The sequence below is a fragment of the Lepisosteus platostomus genome, chromosome 22, assembly GCF_059453375.1.
Source record: "Lepisosteus platostomus isolate fLepPlt1 chromosome 22, fLepPlt1.hap1, whole genome shotgun sequence".
In the NCBI taxonomy this organism is placed as follows: Eukaryota; Metazoa; Chordata; class Actinopteri; order Semionotiformes; family Lepisosteidae; genus Lepisosteus; species Lepisosteus platostomus.
Window position 1 is genome coordinate 17267435 of NC_142632.1, and position 19141 is coordinate 17286575.

The 19141-nt window shown below is 46.2% G+C and overlaps 1 protein-coding gene across 2 annotated transcripts in view; it reads left to right on the forward strand.

Moving 5' to 3' along the window:
- col26a1 (collagen, type XXVI, alpha 1) overlaps positions 1–19141 on the forward strand; it is a 37828-nt gene that overhangs the window by 5147 nt on the left and 13540 nt on the right. The window contains exons 3-5 of one of the 2 annotated variants that reach the window (XM_088615828.1): positions 194–297; positions 18585–18646; positions 18818–18914. In XM_088615828.1, the coding sequence (XP_088471954.1) occupies positions 194–297; positions 18585–18646; positions 18818–18914 (263 nt within the window). The remainder of the gene's footprint in view (positions 1–193; positions 298–18584; positions 18647–18817; positions 18915–19141) is intronic. The other variant, XM_088615829.1, reaches the window with a different exon arrangement.

The following is a 19141-nucleotide window of genomic DNA, read 5'->3' on the forward strand; positions in this document are numbered from 1 at the left end:
GAATGGATAACAGGGAGTGCAATGATAAAACAATTATGGCAGAAATGATAGAAAACTAAGCAATGCTCTGCCTGGAAATAACGGTGCTGTAACTGGAGATGTAACACGGGCAGTGTGTTGAGAAGAGGGGGCAGGACGGGCGTGCCTCTTGACACTGGCTGTGCCCTGGAGCTGACGGTGCCCTTTGCGTCAGTTACAGGACCCTCGTCAGGCCCACCTACAGGGTGGCGTATCGGCTGGTGACGGCGCTGGAGTGGCGCTGCTGCCCGGGGTTCCTGGGAGATGATTGCAGCGAAGGTGAGTCCAACCCCCACCTGGAATACAGCCTTCCTTCCTCTGAGGTCTTGTGTAGGCAAGGCGGCTGCTGAGCGGAGAGACACTCTCACCTTGGAGCACAAGATGGCTCCAATCAAGGAAAAAGAATAGAGTAGGGATCTGACGTTCTGTGAAATTCTATTGAGACTTGTTGTGCCCAGAGACAAAACAACCAGGGAAGAGGTCACGGCACCACATGTACTTTCACATCTGTACCTTGTGATATGTAGCTTCTTGGTTGTTCACTTTGGTCAGAAGAAGAAGGTAGAAAGTTGTGCTGAAGTCCCTGACCTTTGCCCCCAGTGAAATATATTGACCTCCTTGTCTCTGTGCCCCATGCCATGCTCAAAGAGGCGAGGCCCACTTTACTGCTCTGCTGGAAGCAGGAGGTCCGGGCTCAATCCGCAGGGACTGCCTTCCAGGGAAAGCTGTAGACAATGATGCACTGTCCTGCTTAGAAAGGGACCAAAAATATGTCAAGCGCAAGCTCTTCGGGCAGTCCTTCTGCAGGCTCTCTGATCTTTAAGAGTCTTGCACTTCTAGTGAGGTGCTGAGAATGCCACTGCAGACAGGGCAGTGGTCTGAGCCAGTCGGACAGACGGGAACTGTGGTCTCTAGCCTCTGACAAGGGGAAGTGGTGCAGATTCCACGTTTCAACCGCAGGCTCACATGACTGTTCCCCAGTAGGACTTATTGTCCAGTTTCACAGTGCTTTAGATGAACTAACGCACAATCTTGTCTCTTCTGTGTGGATTATTCAATAAGTCAATATTATATTGGTATTTCCAGATCGTACAAATCACAAGAAGAGAAGCCCTTTAATGTGCTTGGAAATGCAATGGCTCAGTAAGGGGACCATAAGATTCTGTGTTCATTGAGATTTTGTGTCAGGACAGGTTTTAAAACTGCACCTAAATTGAAAGATCTAAATATTTAAATTCAACTGTATGTCTTTTCCTAATGGACTCATCTACAGTAGGCCTTGTTCAAAAACACCACTAGGTTAGGTTATCCAGTGACCATTTGATCAGTATTACATAGTGAGCACAGGCGTTTAGTACTGATCAAAACTGTTTGCTTCAGTAAGTAGGTCTGTCTTTGGCTAGGACACAATTTCTAGGCTTTTATCTTAATAATCTATTTTGCTTGTCAGATTGGACTGTACAGAGTAACAACATGACAAACTGTAGATGACAGCTAATAGAACTTATTTCTCATCTGATTGCTTATTGAGACAAACTGGCAGCATTTCAGAGACTTTTTTTAATGGTGTCTGCAGTGTGGCTGTGTTGACTGTTAGGAGGTCTCTAATCCCGAGTCCTGAATGTCCCTTCATTTTATGTTGTTTGGTTGTAAAAAATAAACCCACAACCCAGAGCTGGCTCATGTTGAGGTTGTGGGAGCTGTGAATTCTTTGGCCCACTTTTGGCCACTGCAGCATCTGGGTTCATGATGCAGTTCCTCTAGAAAGCAGGATTATAATCCCCCCGAAATGCACACACTCCCTTCCCCACTGCACTGTGGGCTCTTACAGACAGAGTCTTGTGCGCTGGGCGCCTGGGGCCCAGTTCCTCCCAGCACTTGAATAAACAAGTCCAGTCCGAGTCAGGCCTCTCTGCTCTGACCCTCCTCCCCACAGCCCCTGTTGTTGTGCCCTGGGCTTGTTTTGGATTTCAGGGGAAACGGAGGTCATCAGTTCCAGCTGTTGTTAATACCTGACTCCCCCCCCCAGCTCAAGTTCCCTCTCTCCCTCATCTCAGCTGCTGGGGCCTGCGCAGTCCTCCAGCAACACTGCTCTTACCCAGCAGCTGGAAAAGAGAACAGGCAGATTCTGCACTTTAAACATTTGGGCGTTTCGGTCAGTTCGATCACCAGTTTCCATTTGTCATCAGGTCTGGACGCTGTAAAACCACTGCTATTTTCAGGTTGGCGAAGCCTGACTTTAGTTGTTTTAATATTGCTCAGTTTGTGCCAGAATCTCAAGTTTGTGCAGTAAAGTTTACCTCAATGTTTTCCAACTATGGTCTTCTGTGACTATTTTCTGATTTTTGCTCCAGCCAATTTCTTAAACTATTCAGAGATAGCCTCCGTGTTTGTGCATTTTGCAGCTCTTAAAATGTTATATGTGTTGTGTAACTGGGATCAATCAATAATCAGCTTCCGAACTTCAGAAATCCACTGATCCAAGCCAGATTTATGGCCTAACTGGACATCTGCAGAAATGCTGCTTATTTGGGAGATGTTTGATACAGTACATAGTCATTCCCACCACATCTGTTCATCATTAACTGATCACCTATTAATAGCTCTTTTGTATTATTTGAATTTATAGCATTAATTTGCTTAATTTATAGCATTAATCTGAGGAGAGAAAGGGTTAGAAAGTTGAAAAGAGACTATTCCAAGTTCTGTAAACTGAAGCTTGAAGTTGGGCGTTTTATGAAACTTGGGACTGAAACAAGTAAATTAAATGTCTCAACAAGCAAGCAGATCAATCCAGTCATCAACTAGCCCCGGTGATGTAGAGCTCAGAAGCACTGAAAACGGGCAGAGACAGGGGGTCAACCTACCGCTGGGGAGAAACATCATAGCTCAAGGAGCTCTAGTCCCAGAAAACCTGTGACCAGAATCTGAGACCTGCAGCTGAAAAACGGAAAAATAAAAAAGCAACATATATTTGAAAAGTATGATGTTACCATGCCTCACACCCAGTGGGTAAGAACATAAGAAAGGTTCCACACGAGAGGTGTACGTTGAGAGGATGAGAGTTTGTTGAGAGTATGTTAGCATGTCAGAAGATGTCCTGCTTCTCTCAGTCCTTTCCAAGCACTACTGTACCGGGAGTCGCTGCTACACAAACAGGTCCTACAGTAATTGGTGATTGCAAACTGGATGAGTATATGATAAGAAGTGAATACCCAGACTGCTTCCACACAACCCAGCCCCAGTGGGTATCTGCCAGTTGTGGACCATGACCTGCTGGCATTCCAGGCCCAGTCAGTCAATGATATGAACTGGAACTGAACCAGCATCATCAGTACTATAGGGCTCAACATCTGCTCTTAACTGCTGGAGCCTCCAGCAAGCCAGAGACCTTTTGCCCAGCCAGTGTAGTTTAGGATCCCTTTGCCAGCTAAAATTTAAATCCAACCCAGACAGATTCTTTGACTTGTTTTCATAAACAAGTCGAGAGACTTGAAGCAAGGTCCCGGGGGGAATTCTGGGATGGCAGGAACCATTACATTGATGTGGTCTGCCGTCTCAGGAAACGCTCCTTTTACACTGCAGTGTTTCTGAAGAAAGAAATCAGATCATCTTGGAATGAGAAGTTTGCCTTCCCCCATGTTTGAAACGACGCAGACGATGCATCATCGACTGTGATGTATTAACTGAGACCAGTAAATGGTTGCTAGTTAGTCTTTTATTCATGCTAGTTCCTTTGCTTTTCATCAAGCTTTTATTCCCAATTCAACATTTTAACCTCCTGGGTGATCAATAACAGATCAAACTCTGGGCCCCTCTGGGAGAAGATAGTCTGAGTTGAGCCATTCTGGTTTGGCTTTTGCAGCTCACAGACATGCTCTCTGAAGGAGGCAGCTGGCAGCTTACGAGACATTCCTCACCCACCCCCTGTCCGCACCTTGGCAATCAAAGAGGGGATAGAAATTGTGTTAAGACAGTTAAGACACTCTCATTTCAAATACGCCTTTAAATACATAAACAGTACACAATGACCTTGTGCTTTTGTAAACCACTAGCTTTCATGTCAGCATATTGTGAACACATGTTGTGCAAAAATCAGCATCTTTGCAGTTGGGGAAACCACAAGATGGAGTGAAATCCAAAGAGCTCAATTTAGCACATGGGGCAACCAGAGCTAAATGTCTCCTGGCTGGACTCTCGTCAGTCCTGCAGATGAACGTGGAGCAGTGGGGGTGTAAAGACTGGGCTTTTGCATCAATCCTTCTGATGCATCAGGTCAGGGAGTGTTTGCTGCCTGATGCTTTTCCAATGAGTTTACCAGCATCGCAGCTCTCTTCATGTTTCAGCGCACTTGGGATTGCGAAGGACACCGACTCTCCAAGGCGATTTCAGCTTCACATTTACAGTACTTTCAGGAACTGTGTGAGATTCATTTTAGAGTTCAGTTTTGTCCAGCTTCAGCCAGAGACACTTTTACATCTAGGGTTGGCTTCTAGCTGCTGCAGTTTTTATTTACTTTCGATGTTAATTGTTTTTGTTTTGTTTTTTTTATTTTACACAGGCTGTGCAAGATAGTTCCAAGTCTCTGCAAGGCCATGAACCTCATTCACAATGACTGACCTTTCAAGCTGTGTCATTAAAAGGCATGAGAAAGGGGGTGGGGTTTTGGGAAATTAATCAATGTGTCTGTGGTAGCTATTATAAATTACTACCTTTCTCAAAATAAGTCAAAAAGACAAACTTGAAAGTGTGAAAATGGTAGTAAAATTGAGATTTTTTTGTTTGCTCATGCTTTTTTTCCAACCTGCTTTGTTGCCCCCTATTCCCTTCTGTATGCATGGTTGCATTATTATACCCTAAATATAATAATTATAGTACGCCCATTATTATACCCAAATTATCTTCAGGGAAGATCTACCTGTGTGTTTAATAATGTAAAAGTCACTGTGATCGCTTGTCCAGAGAAATTAGCCTCCTTGGCCTTGTCAATATGGTTTTGTGAGGCCAATTTGTTTCCATAAACATGGAGCTATTTCAGTCTCTTGTATGTTTTTTCTTTGCTATTGAATTTTCAATCTCTGCTGTATATACAGATGCTCAGTAATTTCCTCAGAAGAGTTAGTTCTCCCAGCTAGGGACTGAAGTGTATGTGAGCTTGGGGGAAGCTTGGTCTCTGTGAATGTAACAAGTTGTGAGGTGTCTTGATTGACAGCAGATGGGCAGAGTTAGTAGACTTCCTCAGGGACTAGCTGGAGTAACCCTGCAAGATCTCTGGCTGACTGGAATGTGTTTTGTTAATAGGTGCAATAGAATAGAAACCAGGGCAACATCCCCAAGCATGGGAGTGGGAAGGCTTAACCCTTTGAGGGATCTTGCACAGCCCACACATGAGCACATCTGAGATCTTAGGTTCTGAAACAAATCCTGGCCGTGGGTCTAACAGTCAGCTGTCTGAGCGCTTCGCTCAAGAGCTTTCAGTGGAATCATCAAGGATCAGACTGGGAAAGTGGGCGGGATCTACGAGTGACACTGCCGGAGATCTGACCAGGCTTGTGGCAGGGATATACCAACGACAGTACCTGGGATCTGACCTGGATAGTTCCAGGGATCTGGCCAGGCTTGTGGCAGGGATATGGCTGGGACAGTGGCTTGGATCAGTCCAGGACATACTGTAGACGGGGACATGGCTGGAACTGTACACCGCAACAGAAAGGAGCTGGCGTCTGAGGGGGACCTATGTGTGTTTTTCATGATTGTGTCAGCTTGCTATCACTTAAATAGAGAAGCCCAGGTCCCAGCACACTGGATCATATCCCTTTTGTTAGTTTCCTCACACAGTTTCTCTTTTAGACATGCTCTGTCTGTTCCCTTTCCATACCATGTTCTTCTCTTAGTAAGGGTATCTGGTGTGTCGGTGTGAGTGAGTGGGTAAAGAGGGGAGACAGCACCCCAAGTCGTGTTTTCGGACAGTCTGCAGGGCTACAGACACTTATCTCTGCATTCGTGCCAATATGTAGACAGACTGAACCCCTCTGGGACATGGTGCTAGCTTTCTCAGAGGTAGCCCGTCACACAGATGGTGGTTTTGGATTTCGGGATAAATTTACAAGTATTGCAGGCGGAGATGTGTGTGTGGGGAGGGGGCTGCATTCTGAGAACAGGGCTGCTTGAATCTGTTTTGATTTGGTTTGTTTCACATCTTCCTCATGGGAATCGCCACAGCATTTTGACATTTCCCAGGGAGCTTGCCGTCATACATAGATGCATGTTTTTAAATACATAAGGCTGTATTGCCCTGGATTTCGGCATAAGAGGAGGCATGGCTAGCCACAGTGCTTTCTGCATGATGATAAATTATTAATAATCTCTTCTAGATCTAGTAGTTTGTTTCCCAAGGAAGAAAATAAGTTACACCTTGTAAAATGCACAAATTCTTGTAGAATAATCCCATGCAGCACTGATATGCTTCCCAGTGCTATTTAATCTTTTTCCATTTAAAAAACCCCAGAAAAGGCCATTTAGTGTGGCAGTTCCAGCAAAACCAGAGAGATGGGGTCGTGGAGAATTGCATGTGACGGTGCAAGACGGCCTGGAAGGAGACGAGAGCATAGATCCGTTGAAGGGTTAACCTTGCGCAGGGCCCATAGTGGAAAAAAGAAATTACAGCAGAAAGAAATGTGCATATTTTTTATTGTTTGCTTAACCTTTGTAAATGCATTGGCAAATAATTCCAAAACAGTTAGAGTGTTTAGAAAATCACATCCATATGGCGGGGCGGAGGCGGCTCCGCAGGTCCCCGCGAGGGAAGCTTGAAGCCGCTCTCCCTTGCCTGGGGAAGGAGGGAGCTCCCAGGAGGTCAGAACGTCAGGACGGCCGTAGCTGAGAGGAGGCTGCTGGATCCATCAGGATCGGCCAGCTCCTTCTCTCTGGGGTCCCACAGCCAGTACTGCCCCCCCCCCAGCTTGGGACGAGCCCCCTGTGTGTCTTTCCCACACTTTCCCCATTGCTCTCCGTTGCCGATTGGGAGGTGACAGCTGGCTTTCCGCAGCATTCCCGAGCAGCACCGGGCCAGTAGGACAGCCGGCCCTTTGGCTGATGAGAAAGTGAAATCCACAGGGATCCGTGAAGGAAGAATCGCTGAAAGCTTTTAGGTGCTTCGCTATCATTTAACTCAATCTGTCCCGAAGAGGTTTTACTCTTCCAGTTATAGCATGATGCAGAATTCTGTCTTTGCGGTTAAAAAATGGAAAACCCCCAGTACTTATGCTTTCAGTATAATTGTGAATGAACTTGCCTTGTTACATTTCAAGAAAGCAAAGGGGCTTACTTTCAGAAATGGGCCCAGAGTTTGATCAAGCAGCTCAAAAGATAAAGGATAGTGTCAGGCTCTCAGTGGAGGCTGTTGGTGGTGTTTGTAAAAGCTTAAAGGTTAAATGAAGTCAGTTCACAGCCAGCCAGTTCCTGCAAGACACAAAGGAATGATTGGCACCAATCCGCTGTCCAGAGACACCAGCAGGGTGAAAAATGATCTTCCCAGACTGTGACCACTCAGTGCTGAGCACATTGGACCTCATTCACGAAGATAGACTAACTGCCCGCAAACGACACATGTAAGCAGTGTCTTATTGGACACAGATAGTAACCATAAATACTTTGTATTCACAAAGGTGAGTGACTATCAGGTGGACCTAAGGAAAGCACTAGTACAGCTACACGTGTCTAAGTAACTCACTTAAGACCTAAGCACAGATCAGAAGAGATGATGTCCCATATTAGGACATGCGACGCTGTACATAGGCACCACTGATTATTAATATCCTGATGCTTCTTTCCATGATTTCTTGCTCACCCTTTCACTTCAGCTCTCATGCTTCAGATGTCAGGAAGATCTTCTGTTAATAAGGTCGGCGACTAAGGTTTTCTACAATGAGAATTATTGCAATTTATTTCATGTTTGCCTTTTCTGTTTTTTTGCTGTATGCTGGGACAGTGATCTGTAGAAAGATTTAAAGGGCTCCGGAGTCATATTTATTCCATTTGAAATGGACTTTTGCTGCCCTTGATCTTTTTCCAAAACCATGTTTGAGCCATTTAAGGCACGCGGATGGTTAAGCAAGTTTATCATTTGTAGCCCTTTGAGTCGGCGCTCAGACGTTGAGGAAATTCCCTCAGCAGTCGTGAGAGATGGTTTCCAGGGCTGTGTGTGAGAGCAGTACGACGATGTGCAGTCCTTACTGCGCAAGCGGTCAGCTCTCATTACCTCAGAGTGGACAGCCCAGGGGCCCGCGTTCCGCCGGAGGACGTGGAGGGGGATTGAGAGCTCCCCCGTCTCCCTAAATCCAGACGGATAAATGCTTCCAGATGAGAGGGGCTTTCTCTTTTTTCTAACTCACATCTCCAGGTCATGTCTTCTCTTATTTCTGCTTTATTGGAGGCAGCAGCCACCCGTCTGTCCATTCTGAGTTTAGTCACCTTTCATTAAGCAAATCCAGAGCTCATCGCTAAACTCTGGGCACTGATGAGTGCAAAGAGCCAGAGCTGTGCAAATGGACACCTGGTGGCAGAGCCAGGTGCAAGGGGCTTATTTGATGAAGCATACTAATCTGGATTAACCCTTTGGAATTTTAAAGGCACTGCAAACCAGTTGAGCTCTCCCCTGTGAGCCTTGTGACTTCTGGGGGTGGGTGATTCCCAAGAGATTCACAACGGATTGAATCCCAGTCAGCAGTGAGCCTAGACTTTCAGGAGTGCTCCAGTGGGGCTGTGTTGAGTCACAGTGTCAAACAATCAGCAGCCCACACTGCCTACTAAAAGCCACCGTGTGGGCCAGGTCTGTAGCTAATTCACTCCCAACGAGTATGATTGTTCAGTATTTCATCTGAAGGCATCTCTGCAATCTGAAAGCAGGGCTGGATTCTGTGGTCCAGTCTCAGACTTCAATTATATCGGCTACCACTGGCAAAAGAAGCTGGTGTTACACTGTCATGGAAGATTCTGTGAGTTCCAAAAATGGGAAAAAAAAGCTAGAATAATGTGCTGTCTGCACCACGAGGCTCTTCCTGATGGAGCACAAGTCCAGCACAAGGGCATTTTACAGAGACAGACGTGATCTGGTCTGTGTAGAGCCTAACACCTGAGACTGAGTTTAACAGCACGCTGCCATCCTGCCCTAGAAAATCGAACCACTTAGAGGTGGGTCTTAATGGAAAGAAGAGACTGATGGTTAATTATTACATTGCTAAATTATAATGAAATCATCTTTTTAATTTATAATTGGTATTTTAAATGTGGAACAGCTGTAATTATTTTTACTCCTGCCTGGCGTCTGTTGCTTGCCAGGACAGGCTCCAGCTCCCCCGCCAGATTCGATGAAGTGGTTAGAAAATGGATGGATGGCTTACTCCTTTAATTAGTTATTTTTTCAATTAGAAGTGCCAGTATTTTTATTATGCCCACCTCATCTGGAAAGCTCTCAGCCTTGAACCCTGCCACTGCACATGGGGGAACGTCAGCACATCTTTGTGAATGTACTGTTCTAGCCTCGTGTCTGTTGGTGCAGGAGGCTGGCTTGCACACAAAACTGGCAGCGTGTAAGAGAGGAAATGGCTCGACCCGATATGCAACAGGAGTCTTATCCAATTCCCTCTTCGTTTACTGAGACCAGGGACCTACTGTAATGTTGGAGAATTGCCAGGCTAGTTCAATCGCCTAGTGAGAGAATTTGATTATTAATAGTTAGCTTTCACATCCAAGAATTCATAGTGGTAATTGTTCTCATAAGTACCTTCCTGTGTTTTATTATTTTTGTATTTACCTCTGTTCTGTTTTTCCAGAACTTTTGCAGATATTGTAAGAGTCAGTAAACTCCTTCTTAACCGAATACAATTAAGACAACATTTGCATTTACAATACGAACTTTCATTGGGCATGTACATAAATCATTTAAAACATTATTGTGGGACAGGCCCACTGTCCATTCCTCAGGCTGTGACAAGAGATCGCAAACTGGGCCGCCAGCCCTGTTGAGTTTCCTCCTCCAGTAGGATCGGATGCTGCTGTGATTCTGGCAAGTGTGGGAATTCTGGGATTAGATTTGTTATTTGAGCATTTATCACAGTGGAGCAGAAAGTTTGTCTCTGTCTCTGCTTCTCCCTGCTGGCAGTGGGAGCACAGCCTGTCTCTGGGAAGGCAGGTCTGCCTGTGTCGTCCAGTGTCTATGGCCAGCCTGTGGTCAGTGTGTCCTAGTGGGTAAGGTAGTGTTGTTCGGCTTTAATTCCAGCTGTTTTACTTGAGCTGTCCCAAGGCTGGTTGGTGTCAGTGAGTTTTTTTTTTGCACAGGGAGAATGTTTTTACAGAGGTCTGTGTGTAGGACAATCTTGGTTGCAAAATGTCTAATACAGTAAGGTGGATTTTAAGCAACTTTTTATGAAATCTAGAGGTAAAAGAGTTAACAAAGCATTGCTCTGTGACCTTATGCTACCCATTCAGCCAGTGGCGGAATCGTGCAGTGTTTCTTATCGTAACATTCCCCGGTGGTGTGTGATTGTGATTGTGTTAATGACCTTCCGTCTGGACTGATGGCAAGCCTACAGTGGGGCCTGGGCTCCCACAGCTGTGGTGTGGCACAGTTTCACTTTCAAAGATGTTCATATTATTTCTGTTCATCCTCTTTCTTGCGAATATCACACGTGCATGGTTTTGCAAGACCATGCACATTGTCCCACACAGGGCTTAATTCTTTTCTTGATTTTGCAGACGAGCTAAAATTTAAATATGGCCTTCCCATTCAATAAGGAAAGTACAGAAATGCCAAGCCCAACATTTTTAACTGGGGAAAAATAATTATGGGGTGATGGGACGGAACAGTATGAATCTATATGTGTGTTTAATGCAGTAGCATGTAAACTTTGACCACAAAGTCGATAAAATCCTTTACAAACCACCATTTGTGCTTTAAATGAAATATTCTTTCTGGAAATTTGTATTGATGGGAGTGGTATTTGAAGCTTGTTTGGCTCCAGACCGAAATAGTGTTATCCATTTTTGAAAGCGGATTAAAAAGCAGTGCAGATCTAGCAAAGGGCAACCGAGATATGGAGAAATTGTTTCTGGTGAAGCAAAATAAAAACCACAAAAGCGACTCAAGTGCCTCTTTAGTTCGGAACCAGTACTAGACAGTGATCCCACGTTTTGTTGGTATTGGTGTCAGGAATTGATTGATGTTAGAGTTGCGATATTAATGTCACATTTTACAGCATTGTGTGTGAGCAAAGCCAGACAGACATTGAGATCCTTGTGGAATGCAGTGAAACAAGTAGAATATAGACAACTGGTATAGAGACTGCAGAGTGAACAGCGTGTCTTTGTCCAGCATGTCTGCCACAGGGCATGTGAACTCAGACAGAGGGAGGATTACTACTGGCTGTGCAGTTTCCCCAGGGATCTCCTGACCACAGCGAACTGGTGGCACAGCCCAGATTCATATCAGCAATCATCTGGCTGTAAGGGCAGAAACCAGGCAGTGTTTCGTCTGGACTGTCTTTGTAAGGAGATGCTGGAATGCTATTTGGCGTCTTGAACATAATATTGATGTTGAGGAGTAGGAGTGAAGTCTGGATGGTCTTGGACCAAAGTGAGCATGGTGTCTGTACAGCTACAGGCTTCATTGAATTGGCAAAAGATATACTGATAATCAAACTGAGATGCAGAACTCTTCATAGGGAAAGCATTTGCTTTTAATCCAACACCTGAAGCTGTGGGGTCACTTTATTGGGTGAATGTAATTCAGAAGAACAGTGTGATGCTGTGACATCTAGACCATGCTGGCCCAACACAGGTCTCCTGTGTGCACGTTCACAAGCTAAAGGAATTTCGTACTTCTGTCTCTTAAAATGCCCTCTCTTAAACACTTGCTTATTCTAAAAATGTTATTGTTGGCGTGGGTTACAGCTGTAAGCTTTTTTACTGCCATTAGTGAAGTGTGGAATTTCTGCTGCAGCAAAAACTAAATACCTCACACCTGTTCTATGCCAGCTGATAGTAAAGTATGGGTTATTTCCATGCCTTGCTAAGGCAAATTTTAAACGTGTGTAGCCCCTTCTGTTTACGTTAAAAAGGGTGAGATGATACTGTCCTCCCAGACATTGGTACGGCTTCTTCCCCAGCACTGCTGAGCAGATGTCTGGAACGTGACGCCAAACATCGAGGCAGCTGCTGCTCGAGTAAGTAAACGTACCGGGCTACAGGTTGTATTGGAATAGAGGAGTGACATTATCGTCTGACGTGCTGTGAGCAGAATACAGCAGTCCTCGATTGTTGCACCTTTCACATGTGTTTCGTTGGCAGACCTGCCATTAAATTATTCGGACAGGCGGATCAAGGAGACGAACAAGCTCAGACCTGCCTCCTCGGGAGCCACACTGTGTTACAGTAGTGGGCCGTTACTTGATTTGATATGTGTGATTCTGGTCTGATGTCCTTAGCCGATGTGCATCGCTTACCTGAATAAAAATTGAATTCGACTCCTGTGGTAGGCTGTAGCCGTCAGATCTCAGGGCCAGGACACAGCTGGGATGGGAGACCTCGAGGGAACATGAGGGTGTGGTTGTAAGTGGTGCTGATAAAGCACACAGTGGCTCTCCTGTAGGAGGAGCCATCCTTCGGATGTGACTTGAAACCAAGGTCCTGACTACTAGGCCGTTAAAGGTCCCCTGGCATTGTCCGGAGGAGTGGGTGTGAACCCTGTCTCCTGGCTAGACTCCACTCTGGCCTTGAACTATCTGACTTCCCAGTTCCCTCTTAAATCAACTCGTGAAACGATTTCTCACCCCTGCCCCTGATCTGCTGGTGCAGAATGGCTGCTCCACTGGCCGATGACATGGGTTCCCTGATAGATGTACTGTAAGGTGCTTTGGTCTTCTAATGGAAGTGCTACAGTATACAGCTAAAATGAATTATTAACTAAGATTGGCTTTTTTTTTCCCCTCCTGATTACCATTTATCCAAAATCTGCATTGTAAATGTGGCAGGACTGTGGCTGTGCCTGTGATCATGTTCACATAGGCTTGGAGTAGACATGCTTTCAAGACTGTGGCCAACTCACACAGGCCAAAAAGAACAGGTCTCCTGCTGGGGGACGAGGGGGTGATGTCACTCCTGCAGCACATCTGGTGCCACTGAGGCCTATGGTACTATAAGTGATTGGCACAAGGAAAAATGTCCTGTTATTTTTGCACTTTTGAACGAAGTGTGTTTCAGAGCCTGTGCACCACTAAGGCTGTTCCCCCTGAATGTCCTTGAGCTTCGAAACCCCTCCTCTACACTGCAGACATGACACTGAATAATGAAACCTGAGTTAAAACCTTCTCCTGCTTTTCAGCTTTGCAGAGATTGGGATTGAGTACAAAACACTTGAGGGATTTCAAAAAGTGGTAAAACAAGGATCTGCTTCTGTTCGTCTTGGAGGCAGGCTGAAGGAACAGAACCTTTTTTGTCTTGAACAGAGAAGATTATGGGGGGACCTGATACGAGGACTGTATTCAGAATCCTCAAGGTCAACCCAGGAGAATCCTGTCAGAGTCAAACACGAACCAGAGGACACAGCATTTAAAACCAGGTCCAGGAATCACATCTTTATCTACCAGCACTAGGGTCAGCTGATGGGATCCTTAGATCAATTTGCACCTAACCGCAGAAGGGGCTGGATGGGCCGTAGGGCCTCCTCTCCTTTGTGACCATTTTCAGTTTAACCGCTATTTCACTTGCTTCCTGTCGCTCTCAGGCCTTTGGAAGCTGGTGACCTGCAGGGTCTCCGCTGGCTCTCTTGGTCCCAGTGTGCGGCGGTGTCCGTGCGCTCCGGCAGAGGACTGGGAGCAGGGATGGCGGCGCTGTGTGGCAGGAGCCGAGGGGGCACTGCCGCTCCAGCCTGACCATGTGTTCCTGATCAAGCCCCACAGGCCCAGACAATTCATCTCCTCTGTCAGGGCTCTCCGCAGAGGGGGCACTGGAGGGCACGGGCCTGGCCTGACCCCACTAATTCCTCCCAGACTGGGAAGGGAGGTGTGCATGTGGGTTTGACGCTGGGGGATGTTTTCTTACAGCAGAACGGGGGAGTTGTGTGGAATGAACAGCAGACAGTTTTGCAGTGCCGTCAGATACATCACAAGGCTGTTGCTGAAACCTCCTTATAGTTTGAAAGGATACTCTTAGACTTTCAGTCATGCACTCTGTTGAGGCTGTATTGGATTTGTGGAGCTAAATATCTCAATCTTTTCTTGAATACTACAGGAATATAGGAATCAAAGACGGAACTAACAGTTACCTAAATTCCTAACTATTTTGTGTGGAAGAAGGAGGGAGAAATGTAGACTGTGGGAGTGTTATGATCTATAATTCCTCCACCCTTTGCCCTTCAAAACTAAAGCTCTTAATACTTCATGGTAGATAACAGTTACTCCTGATAAATTAAAAAGAAGATGGAAAAGAGATCCTTCGGACAGATGATCTAGCCAGCCGTATCAAAATGACAAGATCACATTCTATTTATCACAGCACCCATATCTGCAGAGACATGCTTTGTTGAGAATGCTCCTGTGTGCCTGTTTCTGGGAATGGATATGCGATGTGTCTCCCTCTGTGAGAGGGTCCTGGGTTCTGTGTGTGTTTGTGAGAGAATACACTGTGATGCTGAGACTACAGACCTCTTTTCTGGGGCATCCCGATGTCGGCCATTGCATTCATCTCAACTGGATGTGTGTAAAAATATTAATAAAAAGCAACTGTCCTTCTAGTGTTACAGCCCCTCCCCACCTTGGGCTTTAGTGGGGTCCCCTTCCTACATCTGGAAAATATATCTAAGCCTTGTTGCCTTGCAGCTGGTCTGCAATCTCTGTTGCCTTCAGATTGTGCCTTTTTATTGCGGACTCCTGGGGGAGCGTCTGTTTTCTTCTTTTTCTTTTATACTTTCTGAGGATCTAAAGCTGCCTGCCATCCAGCAGTTTACTGTTGCAGATGCGCGAAGCAAGCTATAAATTGTGTTAAAACCACAACTCTGCGCCTGAGTCACTGGTGAGACATCGCTGAATCTCGATGCACTGTGCACTGATGAGGGCTGAAGAGCCTTGAGGATGTGAATCGCCATTGTGATGTTACTGTTAGCAAACCTGCTGTTAGTCACTGTCCAGCAATCCATTCATCCATTTTCTTTTTCTTTATGCAAGCAACAGGCTCAAGGCAGGGTACACCTGGGAGGGGATATCAGGCCATCACAGGGCACACACTCACACCAGGGCCAGTTTTACCAGAAGGCAGTTAACCTACCAGCATGTCTTTGGACTGCCAGAGAAAACTGGAGCACCTGGAGGAAACCCATGAGGACACAGAGAGAACATACAGACTCCACACAGACAGCACCTCAGCTCAGGAATTGAACCCGGGACCCCAGTGCTGTGAAGCAGAAATGCCAACCACACTGTTGCCCAATTTAATGTTATTATGAAAGCATATATAAGTTTTATAACATTTTTAGCAAGATGGTGAACATTTAGTTATTTTAATCAGTAAATTGAATTAGATTAATGTTTTTGGGGGGTGGTAAGTGAATTGGATTCATTCTTCACTTATCATTCACAAAAGCGTTACCAGAACTGCAACATCTGTGCTAAGAATTGTCTGAACAATGATGAGGCAGGTAAATGGCATGTGGAAAAGCACAATTAGGATGTAATCACTTAATTGTTGGTTAATCTAATAATTTAAATAAGTATTATTAAATCACTTTGAAACATCTGTGGTCCTCAGACTCATTCTGGAGAGATGTTTAGATAAAGGCATTGAGGACTAGTTGTCTTATCGATACCTGACTGTTTGAGGTAACAGAAAGTCCAGATATCAGCTGGAGGCCTCGGATTCCCTTGTGACCATTTCCCATGTCCTCTGAAGTCCGCATGTCAGGATGTGAGTGATGTTTATCTTTGGGGGGAGATGTTAAAGTTTCTTTATGAGGTTAGGAAGACTTTTTTTTCTGTCAGGGTCAACTACAATTTACTCATTCTTTATTGCGTTTGCAAAACCGTAGGTTTTTTTTTCGCCTTTCAAGGGTCACCTGCAATTTCCTTGTTCCCTGAGCCCTGCAGACAGAATTTCATTAGCAGCTGTCTGAGGGGTCTCTCCGGCTCCTGGTTGGGCTGTGGGGGCTCCCGCCTCTGTGCAGCGTGCTGGTTAAGACGGCCAGCTCTGTGCACATCCAAGCCTTTCTCCTGGAAAAGCTGAAGGAACCTCAGTCTGGGCAACAGGGTCCAGACCTGTTAGTTCATTTCTTAATTAGGTGCAGAACAGCAGCTATTGTCCTTGTAATTGAAAGCCTATAATTTGTTTGCCTGGAGGACCGGTGGCTGAGGTAGAAGCCGGATTGCAAGGTGATTCCCTGCCGAAGCCCCAGTCCTGTCACCTTGAGACCACCTTTTGCACTCCTCCCTCCTGGGTGGACATGACAGCCTCCCTGTTGTAAACGACACAGATGTAGAAAATCTGCTTTGCCAAGTGACACAAAGGAGGAAGTGTGACCTAGTGACCTAGTTTTAATAACACGGTGTGCACGGAGGTGTATTGAATCCCCCGCAAACACATACACATACACAATGACAATGGGCGAGTATGCTCATTTTAGCCGTCCAACAAAGGAGCTCTTGAATATTTGCCCTTTGTGAAACACAGTTAATTTTGAGGTCCACGTGCATTGTGGCTGTGCTGTTAATGTTAAATTGCTAGGTGAGGTAAAATAAGCACGCTCGCATTGCTTACAGATCTGAGCTCCAGATCGCAGGCGGTTTTGGCTGCTGTCGGGCAATCGCGGCTGCCATCGGGCTCGGGCACCCAGCGGTGATCTGAAGCCCAGCGGAGCAGACACAACACAGACAGCAGCGGTGAGGGCACGAGGCGCGTGTGGGTGGAACACCTCCCTCCAGCTCTGCTGGTTCCCAGCCCGGCGCTGCGCGGGGGCCTGTGGTGGGCACCGTGCTGCCGGAGTGTGTCTGCAGCGTCTGGGCATGCAGTGGGGAATGCCGGCAGACAGACAGAAAACAACTGCTGGAGGGAGGTGGGGGGTCCCGGGCTTCTTACAGGAGGTCCAGGGGAAGGAAAGGTGGGGGGGGCACTTAGCGGGGGACATTCTGCATTTTTCTCCCTATGAGTCACGCCAGCACAAGGAGAGGGTTCTGCAGCTCATGTACCTCCAGGGCTAGTGCTGGCAATGGGATCTCGGCATTCCCAACCAGGAGAGACAGCAGTCAGTCCCTTCTGCCCTGCTTGTCGGATGCGGCTCAGGGTCTGTGACCTTCTGAAGTGTAAAACTTGCTTCTTGAAGCAGTAGTGCTGTCATAGTCGTCATTCCTCCTCTAGAGGGCGCTCCTACCCTTTTCTGTGTTGTTCTTAGTTCCGTAGTTTCACCTGTGTCTCCTCCCCTTTGTCTTATTTAAGCCCGGCGTCTCCACGGCTCCGGGCCCAGCCTTGGAAAACGCCCAAAAGTCCGAAAAGCCCACCTATGACCGGGCTCAGGAGCAGCCCGAGGGCACAGGCTTTATCACAGCGTCCTGACCTCTGAGTCCAGTCATGGTTTTAACCTTCCGTGTTCCTAGTTCCCCGTTTCCTGTTTCTCACTGTTTTCGTCTCGGATGGACCTCCCGGCATTTTGGACATCGGACTGCGCTCTAACTACCCCTTTGGACTGTATTGAATTTGTCGCCTCGGCCTTTCCCCGTGCACCGGATCGCCACCGTCACCACCCCTCGTCTGTCACCCGACCTAACCTTGCTGTGTCTTCCATGATGTCCTACTCCAGTCTATTCCAGATTATACCGTCTCGCATAGGTTCTTTAACAACGCACTTCATGGGAGTCTGACATCTCTGGTTCTTTGTGCATATGTTTACAAGGGTGCATACTGTAGCTCTGTCATATTAAAATAAGCTGCCTGGAGATAAATATGCACAGAGCACAACACCCTGACTGAAGCAGTTGTTGTGGGGAAAGGGGACAACCATGAAGATCCTGTAGCTGCTGTAAAGTTAACAGGTTTCTGGCTGCTTATGGATTTTCTTCATGTTGGAAATTCTTCTTGGAATGTTTCTCTTCTTTCACCTTTGTGGGACATTCTTTTATTTCCCTTCGTGTGTTGTCACCATGAGCCCTGATGCCTCTTTCAGAATCATTGTTATTCCTAATAATGTCAAGAAAAACTAATAACTTTCAGCACTCAAGTGCAAAACGAAATACACGTAGTGCTCCATATGAAATCATCACATAGTCAGTCTTACAAATGGATCTAATCTTGAGCTCCTCTGTCCTCTCTTTTCTGACACTACAGATCTTTAATCAGAAGTCAGATGATTTGAGAACAGATTTCCGATGCTTCTGCCAGCTTTTGGGCACATTTCGGTATTGCCAGCTCACTCTACACAGTAGACTTTCGGACCTGTTTTGTGAATGTTAGCCGCTTCACTTGTGGCTGAGACATTGAGGCAGCTGGGCTGCTGTTCGAAGTGTAACTTCTGTGTCTGTTCTCTTGAGCAGAGTGTATAAACTGCACTGCCTTCGCTGACATGAACAACAGGCTGGAGATCCTTGAGTCCAAGGTGAGTCTGGACTTCCCTTTAATCAGATTGTGCTTTAGGCAGCCTTCAACCATCCATGTTTTGTTTTAGTTTCTGTTCCCCGCTGTTCTGAGACAGAGAGAGCAGTTTTATTACATGTGGGAAATGACTCTCCGCACACAGCTTTAACCCAATGTGTTTGATTCGTTTCAGATTTTAATGGTGGAAAGTAGTTGGAACTTTTCCTCACCTGGTGATGCAGAGCGGCCCATCAGACCTGTGGGACCATCATGGCCTGTTGAGCCTCAGGGTTAGTGTTGAGATGCAGTAGCTCCTCTCCTCTGATCCCTTCTCATCTAGAATTAGCTGACTTTTAGGTAGCAGCTTTCATACGCAGAAGCCTTCTGGCTTCTTAGAATGGTGTAAAACCTGGACTGAGTAAAGGCACCGCTTTCTCAGAGTGCAGGTTAGGCTCTGTAGTCAAGGCATTACTTGTTCCGGTCTGGGCTGTATGCAGTTTCCTGGGTAGACTTGGCA